Genomic DNA, 12,850 nt, shown 5'->3' with positions numbered 1-12,850 from the left:
TACTTTGATTGATAAATGATATTTTACAATATAATAACTTGTTTTGAAAGATCAAATGAAAATAATGTATTTTATGACCTGTACTTTTTTGTTTCACAGAATTATTGTCTGTATGTGTCTTGAGTATTTTTAATTGATGTCACAAATTTTTCATAGAAACTTCACAGCTACTGTATTTCTTGTGCTCTTTTAATTTGGATATAAGGATGGCTCTTGAGGAGATAAAGAAATTTAGATAGTGTTTTTATTATTTTTATACACAAGTCTTCATATTATTCATCAAGATTTGTTAAAAACTATTCATGCTTGTCTGCTTCTTGATTCTTCAGCATGTGACATTGACCTTTGTTGTGATTTAATCCAGCGGGTGGCTCAGCACCGCGCAGTCATTCACTCATTCCTCAACCTTCCCAGTGGGATAGGGGAGAGAACTGAATAAAAAGGGAGTAGAACTTGTTGGTTGAAATAAAACTATTTTCTGAGTTAGAGAAAAGGATAATATTAATGACATAAATTTGTGTAGTATATATGTATATAACAAGCGATGCGCAAGCAATTGCTTACCACTCCCCGACCGATACCCAGCTAGCCCCCTGAGCAGTGGAAAAGAGTGAGAGGGAACTCCCACCCCCTTCAAAACTTCTGCTTGACGTCATAAGGTATGGAATGTCCCTTTGGCCATTCAAGTCAGCTGTCCTAATTCTGTTCCCTCCCAGCTCCTTGGGCCCATTGCTGGGAATGGCCTTGGCCCTTAGCAGCAACTAGAAACATCAGTGTATTATCAGTGTTTTTCTCCTAGAAACAAAACATAGGATCATACTAGATACTCTGAAGAAAATGATTCCATCCCAGCTGAAACTAAGACAACCCTTCAAGTTCATTCGCGCTAGTAAGGGTTAGGAAAGTGTTCTTAACCTTTCCAGCCAATTTTCAAATCCATGCTGTGAGTTTTGGTTGCCCTTTACAAAGTAAGTTACTTTGTGTATATATTACAGTAATCCAGTGTTGGTTTTCAGCTGTTTGAAAAACATGACAATTAATAGGTCTGTAGGTCTGTGGATTAACTGACTTCATCCTTTCTTCATTCCCAAATGAGAAATCTGATCCAATTTTATATTTGCTGGATGTGATGCTGCACTTTAACAATTCCATAAAACACATCTCATATCGAAATATCCCGTGTCTCAAAGATGACAGTTTTTCTGTGGTTCAGTTCTTGTTGGGCTTCTTGATTTGTTTTTTAGTATCTTGCTCATCCATTGATTTATCTGTGTGTTTTATCCTGTTCATCTCTTTCAGCTTCTTTATAGAAGATACTGTACCCAATTCTTACTTTTCATACATTGCAACTGCAGTTTAGCAGTTTATTCCTTTCTGGATCTTGCGTGCTGCTATATTGAATAGATGTGTATTGCCTACTGTCTGTTTACTGTCTGAAATTTTATTTCTGTAAGTTTCAGACTTGCATTAAGAGACGGATGATGTTCTGTTTGCAAAAGTGAATTATCTTAACTCTTCCTGCAGGGTAGGGATTGGGTGTTGGACAGGGAGGAAATCAAGAAGTGCACAGTCTTACACTGTGCATTTGACTGAATGCATGACATGCACTAAAAATTTGGTTTTGGCTCTTGTGGATCACTATTTTAATTTCTTAAACAGTTAAAACATGCTCTACTAACAGAGGAAAAAATATTATCAGAAACTACTTCTGATCACTTTTTCTAAATTTTCTGAGCATTTTAGTAAAGGTGCTTTATGAGACCATATGATTTTGTAGCAAGAACTTAATGCAAATATATGATCTAGACAATTTTGTAAGGTATAGAAGAAGAGAAATTTACTTTAGATTACTTTGTATTGCTGTGGAGAAAAGCTGCATATGTGCCATCAGTCGGGAGTGTCCTTACAGTTCCTGTACCTTATCCTCAGGTTTTTTATTCCTCTGCATTTAATGCTTTATGTAAAATAGTTACATAAGGGGGACATCGAGACAAGTAGCTGCATGGGTAGGACATGTTGCAGAGTAAAATAGATTAAAACATCACTAAAATGGGTAGGATATTTTGGTGTCACTGGTTTGGTAACATTAAAATTAACTTGACGTGATATACTTCTGCGTGGCTTTTTTTCCCCCCTGCTTGTTGTATAATAGGTTTTGAAACAACCACAACATGTCTTTGAATCAGAATTGAATTCAGAGAGTCTTTACTTACATTTTTTGTCCAATTATGTATGATTGAAGAGGGTTGCAGACTCTTAAGCAGAGAAATTCCTGGGCTCCATAAGTCAATCCTCAAAGAAAAAAAAACTTGCTACCACTAATTATTGAAGATTTTTTGTGAATGCAGTGGCATTACATTTGGATTGATCTAATGGTCTGTTCCCATTGAAAGTCTTAAGACATCCTTGAAAGTCAGCTGAGTTTGCTAGTTTCTTGATTTGCTTCCTGAGCAGTTGTTTAAGGAGCAGCAACAGCACAGGGGAAGAAGCGGAGTCAGGACTGCTCTTCTGAATGAGAGCTAATTGTGAATTAATAAGCTTACTTAGGAGAGTTAAACTTCACTTTCAGATTCCATGGTACTGAGATAAGTGAGTGACTACTTTCAACAATTTTTACTTCTAGTTTATTTCACCAATAATTTCACCTAATAAATTACTAAGATTTAGATTGAGAGGATTCATCTCAGAGAGGAGGAAATAGAATACATTTGTGGATTTTTTCTTCCTGGCTTTGAGAGCTTAGTCTTCTCTATGATACTACAGTTTTATCGTTTGTAAAGCTGTAAGTTAGTCTTATGAACCAGTTTTCTTCATTTGACTTACTTACTATGTTTTTAAATTCATAAAGGATGATTTCATTTTTTTTTAAATTCTTCCCTCTGGTTATAGTTCATCTCACTGTGAAAATAAAAAAAAAAAAGCAATGTGAATTTTTTCACTGTTGGAGAATTTCATTCAATGGTAGTACTGTTTCAGCTGGGATCTGCTGCTTGTTGCGGCTGGAAAATTATAATTCTTGTTTCTATTACACAGAGCTAATTTGAGGAACAGACCTAAGATAAAGGTACTCAGGTCTTTGGCCTACTGTTATTTGGAGTTCATGTTATCTGAAAAAAAATGTATGCAGCAGTACTGTTCTGAAAGAAATGCTTATTATACCGTATCTTGTGTCACCAGGTGTTCTGATCTGAGTATATCAAAATAAAATACCCTTTTGTCAGAGAATGGTGATGAGGCTGATTCTGGTTTAGCAGTACAGCAAGATCTCATTCCCTGCTTATAAAGGCTTTTGTTTTTCTTGACGATTACGTATTTTTCATAAGCAACACTTCAAACTTTCCGTTTTAGAATAAAAATGCGACTTCATGTCTTTGCCATCTCATACATAGAAATTACTTTGTTGAAGTTTGAGTGAAAAGAATAAAATGGGCCTTAACCATTGAATGTTATCTGTAATAACTGTCTCATCTTTTAAAATGATGCTCTATTCAATGATTAAAATGTATAAAGGTAGCTACAGCCATGTAATTTTTCATTTATAGGAAAAACTTATTGTGAGAAAAGTTAGGATGCATCTCTTTTAAAGACTACTGATACCTGTAGCTATCTGCAGTCTGGTAACACTTCATACATGTTAATACAGACAAAGCTTGAAGAAAGCTTTTTTGCCTTTAAGCTACTAGGCCTGCCCTGACAGTGATGGATATTAGAATAAACTATGCTCTTTGCTTATTTGCATTTAACATGAATAATATTAATTATTACTATGCAGCAATTTAGTATCTTGCTATCAAATGAAATGCACCATTTTTTTTAGAAAAATGATTGCAGCTTTTATGTTAACTGTATCATTATAGCACATATAAACTGTATTTTATGGCCGTACTAATAGTGGATGAGAAAGACATGTTTGACTCTCTTTATTAGTTATTCAGCTCACATGTTGTTTGTTTTTCTCCATTCTTTCTCATTTTTTACTTTTCTATTTGCAAAGAACTTCTAAAAGCTGTATTTGTGCTTATCTTGCTTTTTCACAACATAACGAGGCCCTGAAAATGACTTGAACTTTTTTTGATTGCTTTTTATCTTACAAATTTAAAATATATATCAGTTGAATTTCAATGGGGAGTAACTTATTTCTCTTCATAGCTTGTATAATGTTAATTTACAATAAGTGTACAAATTGCCAGTGGTGACTGTGGAGGAATATTTAACACCAAATCCCTTTACTGAGTTAGCAGTCGTGCAAATGGAGTAGGACTTTAAAGGATTGGGGAAAAGAAGGAGGGGGAACTGAAGTTCTTTCTTCTGTGACTTCTGTTGAATCTTTGTTCTCACTTACCTAGATTGTCTTATGGCTTCTGTGGTGTCTTGGGATTTAAATCTCAAGTGTAAACGAGAAGGAGTAAGTTGTCTATCACAGAATAAAATAAAAATGCTAATTCCAACCCTTCATGCCTCTATTAAACATCTTAAAGAAGCAAAATAGGGCACATGCCCAATTTTTTTTTGCTTTTCAGGTCTCCTTTAAGAGCAGAGACAACCATGATCCAGCAGTTTTGGAGGTAGAGGCAAGTAAATGTTTTACTTACTGTAAACATTCCAATAATTTTGTGCAAGTTGCTTACAACTTGAGGAGACCCTGGTTGAAAAGAAGCCTCAGCCATCCCTTCCCCAAATGGTGAATTTGCTTTGTATGCTTGGTATGAGGAACAACATAGGTTTAAGCTTTTATTGCTGATTGACAGGCTTCAGTTACACGCGGTACAAACCTAGCTGGTGTAAAAATATACAAGTTTCATATTTTTTGATATTTGGTGAAGTTTTTTCTTTGGAACCTGTCTTCAAAATGTAAAGTGTTTTGAGTGGATTCATCACTGTCATTTTTTTCTTAAAAAAAAGATCAGTGGCTGATCTATGTTGCTGCCTCCAACTGCTGTTACTCTTATCAGCTCTTCAGCATTCTTAGATAAGTTCAACAATCTCTTATGTACTGGGCTGAAACCTGTGTTTATTTTTGTGGTGAGGGCATTTCTGAGACCTCATGTTGGCTGTCTCCTGAAGGTGTTGCTTGTGTTTTTAAAGCAGATTTTTTGCTCTTTGCTGAAAGTTGTATTGGAGGTGCAAGAAGAAACTGTGCAGCCTTATTGGTGACATTTTAATGTGCTGCTACTGATCATGAGAAAATTTGACTCCTCCAAGTATGTCAGAACGCAAATCCAGTACTATTCTTATGACAGTTTTAAGTCAACACTTTGTCCAGTACTGCTCCCACAGCCCTGGCTAGGAATATGTTTTTCCTTCCTAGTGGCAGTTACTGGTGATGTACGGATGAGCTGTTCCAGTGCTAAACCAGCAGAGTGCTAAAGCTAGAAACTTCCTGTTCTCGTTCTCGAGTGCCTTGAACTGGATCACAAGCATGAAGGAATGTCAAAGTGGGACCAGCAGCACTGACTTCAAGATAGCTTAAACTCTGTGGATCTGCAGGCTTTAAGCAAAGTGCAGTAATTGTTTTTGAATTTGTTGAGCTGAGTGACTGGAATCTTGGTAGGCTATATAGATGATGCTTTTCATATCTTTATTTTTTTCTGGGCTACCCAACCCAGTTTTTAGACACACAAGATATGGAACATATGCTCAGTTTTCTTATTTAAAGATGCAGACATTTGAAACAGACAAAACTTTCAGACCATGAGTGATACTAGATGGATGCTAGTTGGGGACTGTGAGGCAAAGCTGTGAATTTGTGCACTTCGTGAGGTACCAGAGCTGTTTTGGAGGGAAAGGCTAGAATTTTTCAATGTTTTCAGTATCTTTTTCCTATTTAGAAGTAGTTAAAATCACTTGTGATAGCTGATGAATTCTTAAGTCATAATACAGTGCAAAGATTTAAATGTAATAGCTAATACTTAAGGTTGTTTTAACTTTGTTGGCAGCATACAAATGCATCATGTGGAGGATATTAATGACAAGTAGAATGTTGACACTGTTCATTGAATGCTTTATGAAGATCCTTCAAACTTATTCAGCTAGGAAATTAGTTATCTTTTGGGCCTTCATTGTCTTTACCAACAAAAATGTAGAATTTGCTCGATTTTGTAACAGTAGAGGATTATATTTCTTTGGGACTATTTTGCTCAACTTACCTTGTTGGGGAGGCATCTTGAGCATTTTACAGGGCTACTACAATGAGGACAAGAAGGAAGCTAAGTCTTGTTCTCCTAATCTGGAAATATAGTTCAGTGGGATCGCTAATCTGATTTGACTGCTTGCTGCCAGTGAGAGTAGATAGTCAAGTCTTCCATACACTGCTTCAGTGCCTAGCTAATAACTTATTTAGCTGTTGTAGCTTTCTAAACTGACTGAAATAATAATTAGTAGTAATATTAACTAGCAAAAACTACTAATAAGATGTATTGATCCAAAAGTGTGAACAAATTAATACCTGTGCCCATTTGAAAAGGGAGAGGAGTGGGAAGGATGCGACTGTGTGGTCAAAAAGTAGATCAGAAGCTGGTGATTGGCAGAAAAGTCTGTGAATGTGTCATCTGTTGCTGAGTTGCATTTTCATTTAAGGGATTATGCTTGTGTTTTTCAGAGGAGAAGGAAATATTTAGAATGAGGCAAGCCACTTTTTTTTATGCTCAGTCCATGCACTGTGCTGTATTATTTTCTAAAATGGATGATACTGTTGTAGAACATTAAAAAAAAAAACAAAAAAAAAAACCCAACCAAAACATGCACATAAGGCTGGGTAGTAAAGGCCATTACTGTCTTAATTCAGACTTTTGTTATTCAGAAGTATGTTAATTTAAGATATAAAAATGTGGGAGGGGGGAACAGGTAGCATACGTAATGAACATTCTAACAGAAAAATAGTTTTGAAATCTATCTTACGAGGAGTAGAAGCAGTTTATTAATAATTTTTTGCATATATCTGGTAGTTTACTGGAATATATTAAAAATTACTCACTTTAAATGCCCTTGTACTTAGTTTCCCCATCAAGGATTTGCTTTTGCATCTATATTTTTTTTGTTTTCGTACTGCAATGATGTTTTATCTGGTTCTTCTCTCTCTCTGGTTTCCGGGTTTGTGTATTGAGATCATTTGATGTAGTAGTTCTGAGTTCTTTCAAGGAATCAACTTACTGTCAATTCTGTACTCAGTGACAAATTTGGGGAGTTTTCTGTTTTCTGTATAATACATTGAAATTTCACTTTTGCGTTAGCAGTTGTGATTTATTTGATGTGTTAGTATCTTTCTTTCAATTGTCTTGACCTTTTGTCCAGGGTATTTGTTTACAACTAAATTTCTTTCTGTTAATGGAAAGAATGGAACTATTTCAGGAGTAGGGAAGGAGTAAAATGTTTAAGAATTAAGGATATTTAAATATAGACTTATGTAATCACTGTCAGATTAAATTATTTTAGTGTAAGCTTGCCATTTAAATAGTTTAGCAAAAAAAAAGAGAAAATGATGATAAAATATTAACATTTAATATTTAACGCATTTAATATTAACATTTAATATTTAAGGTGTTTAATATTAAATGTGTTAAAATTTGTCTGAACGGTACCTCTTTATATAGCATTTAGAAATGCTGTATAAACTGCTGTGTGCTTTGTTCCAATCGACACTGTTCTGCTCCACAGATTGTGGGTCACTATTGATGAAAAAGCAGGATAAATCATGGACAACAATGTACTACAATACTACAATACCCACTGCATAAATGCACTGGTATAATAAGAACCTAAAGCAGATAATATGAAGCTCATACGGCCCATTCTCCAAAATAAAAAGTGAACAATCTTGCCACTTTCAGAAAAACTGTGAATGGAGCCTCAGCCTGAATTTGAAAGTAATTATTGCATTGAGAACATCGCAGTTAGTGGATGACCTTTCTAGCTACAGAGCAAATCAATAAGAATATGGGTTAAAGTCACACTGAAGTTCAGCTCTTCAGTTGTCTCCTACTGGTAAAGAAACTCTGATCCTGTCTGGACAGCAACAATGTATACTTGTTAACATAATGTGAACTTAACACAGAATGTAGCATAATGTCTGTTCAACATTCTACAGCAACAACATTCTACCGGAAATGAGTTTCATATGTTAGTCAATTAATTTGATTGTTTTTCTTCTCCAGAAGATCCAGTTGTCTGTAGAGAAAAAAGGAGGAGAAAAAAAGAAGAGTCAAGCTTTGCTCAAAATTAGCCACCATTTAAGTGGTGGGCTGATAGCTATGGCCAAGTAATCTGCTCAGCAGTACCTTGTCATTAAGATAAAGCTCTTCCGTGATAGTTTTGTGAGGGCAGCTAATTGCAGAACTAACTCTGAGGGTTGCTTTTGGTCTTATCCCTCTGTAGTCCAAAATACAAGGCATACTTGCAATGTTTCTTTAAATCTGAACATCCAGGACTGTGGAAGAAATCACTGAAGAGATTAGGGAGTGCACATAACTGAGTGATATGTTAATTATATCATTCGTTCAGTGGAAAGCACTCCTAGGCGATTACAAAAGGTTTTTGGTTTGGGATTTTTGGTTGGTGGTTTTGTGTTTTTTTGATGCCTTATGTAAAAGGACATTATTACTGCTACTGTAAGATGAATAAGAAAACAGGGACAGTGAAAACCAGCTGATGTTTCCTATTGCACATTTTTAAAAAGGCTGTTGGGTTTGTAAATTCAAATTAGAAGATGCTAAAATAATTATCTTTCTATATAGGTGAGCTTTTCCTTGAAGTTCATCAGTATTCTGTGAGTGATAAGTTGCTTTTGTTGTTGTTTTTGGCACATCCTTTAAATAAATGGGGTGTAGTGTACTTATTTCTCAGATGAGCATCTAAGATGCAATATTTGTAGGTGAAAATCTTGATTACTTTGTTTGCCTAACTTGAGGTGACAGGAAGATGAATTTTTAGAATACTTCACATTTAAGTAGCAATCTGTGTAAAACAGCATTTGACTTAAGCTATGGCAGTAAATACTTAGAATGTCTAGAGAGTTTCAGGGGAGAGCCTGGGACTCCCTCATCCTCCTGCCTGTTGAGTGGCTTGCTGCTTCATGCTGCCAGGGGGGTGACCGAGCTGACTGTGCCTCTGCTGAAGGTGTGACTGACAGCTGGCAGCTTCCTACAAAGGTATATTTCTGTGCCCTCTTTTATGCTCCGTCTGCTACTTCTGGGATGTGTCACTGAGCCAGTTCAGCTTGCTAAGGAGGCAGAAACCTAATCTGACAGCAGTAGTTTGCTGTTGTGTCGGACTGGCTCTAGGTGGGTTTAGAGCTGTTGTTGGTGCAAGGGAAAAAACCCTTCTACAGAAGGAAGCGGGGGGGGGGGGGGGGGGGAAGGAAAACTTGATTTCAGTAGGTAGGAATTGTGATTTGGGAATGTTTTTCCTCCAAATTGACTGAAAGGCCAGTGTTCTAACTTAGAAGCACAGACACTGAAGTTAGCAGTATTCATTTAAGCAATCGTTTATGAAAGAGTTTGATTTATGGTTAGCACCACATTTTCCTGTTGGCATAAGAGGGGATTTGAATCTAGTTACTTGGGGTACAATTTAGCTGCCTAGATGCTTGAGAAATTTCTTGCCATCCCTTCAAGACCTACAGTAAGCACGATCAATTCAGACACCTCCCCTATGCATCTTTGAAGAATTCTTCAGTGGAGATCTAATCCCAAGGATTGAAATAAGAGGAGTTAAGATGTAATCATATCAATACCAATATTCTTTTTTTCAGTAAGATCTGGATTTTTCAATGTCATTTCAGTTTATGAATGAGAAATTTCTGTATTAATTATTTCTACCATCCTCCACTCTTTAATTCATGTTTTTAAACATAACATAGAGTTTTGGCAACTTGTTTGTGAAGAACCAAAAGATCCATTCCCAAGCAGTATAAGATAGTTTTTGAGCTAGAACTCCAGTATTGCAACCACGTCAACCTGACCTTGTCATTAAATAGGGTTCTGACTGTTCTGAACACAACCTCTTTCCTGCATTTGGCTGCCACTCCTGCAGCCCAGCAGTAAAGTATTTCTGACTGTTTCATAAGTTCAAGTATTACAATTTGAAGTTACTCTCCTTTGTTTACCCTTTTCTCTTTTCCAACCTGCCCCCAACAACTCATCTAAAAAAACAAAGGTGATGAATGTTTACTTTATATTTCAAATATTTTTAAACTTCATTGAGCGTGAACAGTTTCTTTATGGCTCAGAAAGCTATTGGAAACTTAATTACTACCTAAGTAGTAAAGTTTGAGTCCTGTATCTCTTATTTTCATTGCTTTGACAAATAGTAAAAAATAGTAAAGCAAGTAAAATGCTACTATAAAATCATTCATTGCAAGTCTTCTAATTTTCAAGAAACAGTAACTTTGTATGTACTTGAATGGTGGTAATGTACTGTTGGTGTGACCACACACACAAAAAAAACTATTAATCTGTTCTTTTTTAGTGCTGTTGTCTTCTGGAAGGAAAATAGGGAAGTTTTTAATTTTCTTAAATATTATTAGCAGTTCTGACTGTAGTTTTGTGCAATTTTTTAACCATATCTGAAATACGTCTATTATATTGCGAATTAAGAGGTGGCACATTTCAGTTTTCTTGGCACACTGAGGTTAAATTAACAAGCCTGGTCTGAGTTTCTGTAAGTAATAAATTCTTTAGTGACATTCTTAAATAGTTTTGTGGAAAGATTTGAAGATTAAAATTTCACTTTTCTTTCTAAAAGTTTAGCAATTCCTGAAAAGATGTTAACGAGGTCAGTGATGAGGTATTTTTTTAAAGAGGGTTTGACACGATTGTATTGTCATTTTGTAAAGTTGTCTTTAGTATAATCCCATAAGACCTTTACCAAAGTTTATGCAGAGGAATCCCTACTGATATTAGAGATACTAGCAAGTGTTAGTGTAGGAGACAAGATTTTTCAGTCTTTTTCAATACCTGGCCATTATGTCTCATCCTTGAAGAACCAGTAGAACAAAATGGTCTGATTTTTCAAGCAGTGTCTGAGTCACTAGAAGTGACAGGCACACAGAGATTATGGAATTAAGAGTGTTGGCATTAAAATGTTGGTATAAGTAGCTCTATTTTAGTCTCATACCTTCAAAAGATCACTAATACGTTTTCTTCTTTTTGTATTTCTTTCTTCTTTTCTTCAACAGTGCTGTAAACTCAATTTGAAGTAAAAGAAAATCTGCCAGTCCTAATTAATTTGTTAAACACTTTTGATGTAGCTTCATCCATTTTTTACTGATTTTAACATAAACGAGTGAAAAAAAGCTGGAATTCACGCTTAGACTATTCAGGAGCAGCACCTTAAGAAAAGTGCATCTCTCTTTTGTTATTTCTTGATGCTCTTAGTTTGATCAACAACATTTTTGGGTGGAGCTCTCATAGAAGATCTGGAGCTGGGGTGTTTGTATGCAGATGATCTTAACTGAGAAACTGAAATTAGCACTGAGCTCCAATTATCAAAAAGGGGAGAGGGCTCACGCATTGATCAGATTTACCATGTGAAGCACCAATCGAATCTAAACAAGACAGAGTAAATAAAGCATGGATTAGAGAAATGAAAATGGTGGAAGTGCAGTAAAGACAGATGTCACAATTATCTGTTGTAGCTACTGTTAATTAAAGTTAGAGATAGTACTTTGAAAGAGGAAAGAAATGCCCTTGGCTCTTTGCAGCGCTGCTCAGCAACAACTGAAACATTGGTGTGTTACCAGCAGTTTTTCTGCAAAAGCCAAAACATAGCATCATGCCAGACATAATGGAAAAAATCAACTCTGACCCAGCTGAAAAGAGGACACCAGTGCTATTTAGTAGTGCTACACTGATTGCACCATTGAAAGTTCAGTAGTTGTAACGGTTCCCTTAGAACCATTTCTGTGTTGAGGCTTTAAGAGACCTTGGACAGAATACTATTCTACGCATTTAAACATTATGTTGTTTTTGCCATCAGTTTTTGATTGTTTGCTTTCTAAATATTTCTTCAAGATTTTTAAGGGAGTGGCCTTAAACAGTGTTTGACAGTTAGTTTAGTGAGATGGAAGATAACTACTTTGTTATCCAGGATTGTCTTGAGGAGAGACTAGTATAGAATAATAATGGATGATTAAAGACATACTAAATAATATTAACTTGTCTGCCATTGAAATTAATAGTAAATATGCGGCTGTATTAATTAAAAAATTGATCTTTTATTTCTGTAGGAGGAAAACTTTGATCAAAATTTTTAGATGTGAACTAAGTGTTTTCCCTAACCAGGTGTTCTTTCTTCAGCATTTCTTTTGTTATGTTTCCTCAGCAGCTTGCTGCTTGTGAACTGCCACCATTAGACACTCAGTAGGAGCAAAAGTCTATGTTAATTTGCCCGACTGTAACTGCGCAATTAAAGCAGTTTATCAGCAGGGGTTAGGACAATCAGTGTGTTCTGATCCTTCATGTTGTAAGATTACTTCTGTTGTTCAAACAGATACTGTAATTAGTGCATCATTTTCAACTGGTTTTCTGGAGGGCTGGCTTGGCATTTCATCCAATGAAAATCTTTCTTTTTGCTACTTACTTGCTTATTTTATATGCAGTCCACTTCTGAAGTAACAACTTGTACTGAAATGTTAATGTCAGTATTATATCATGTGAATACATGTGTTTATAGAGGTTTGAGGTGCAGTGTTCATTTTCAGGGTATTTTTTTTTTTGCTCACTAGTTCTATTAAGACTTACTTAGATTTACTGGAAAAAAATGGAGAGAACTATTTGGTGGACTACCATGTTTGTATCTACAATTGTTGTTTCATACCAATATTTAATATTTAGCCTTTACATATATGAACAGGTTG

The 12,850-nt window shown here is 35.6% G+C and overlaps 1 protein-coding gene across 10 annotated transcripts in view; it reads left to right on the top strand.

Moving 5' to 3' along the window:
- Positions 1–12,850, top strand: part of QKI (QKI, KH domain containing RNA binding) — a 109,987-nt gene that overhangs the window by 43,250 nt on the left and 53,887 nt on the right. For 5 of the 10 annotated variants that reach the window (XR_002436343.1, XM_021389568.1, XM_021389566.1 and 2 more), the window contains exon 4: positions 4,521–4,571. The exons of 4 other annotated variants lie outside the window; for them this stretch is intronic. Coding sequence is in view for 5 of the 6 variants with exons in the window: in XM_021389568.1 (XP_021245243.1) it covers positions 4,521–4,571 (51 nt within the window). In the remaining variant the exon portion in view is untranslated. The remainder of the gene's footprint in view (positions 1–4,520; positions 4,572–12,850) is intronic. One more of the 10 variants, XM_021389567.1, reaches the window with a different exon arrangement.

The sequence above is a fragment of the Numida meleagris genome, chromosome 3, assembly GCF_002078875.1.
Source record: "Numida meleagris isolate 19003 breed g44 Domestic line chromosome 3, NumMel1.0, whole genome shotgun sequence".
Taxonomy (NCBI): Eukaryota; Metazoa; Chordata; class Aves; order Galliformes; family Numididae; genus Numida; species Numida meleagris.
Note: the sequence above shows the minus strand (reverse complement) of the source record. Positions and strands in the feature narration are given on the sequence as shown.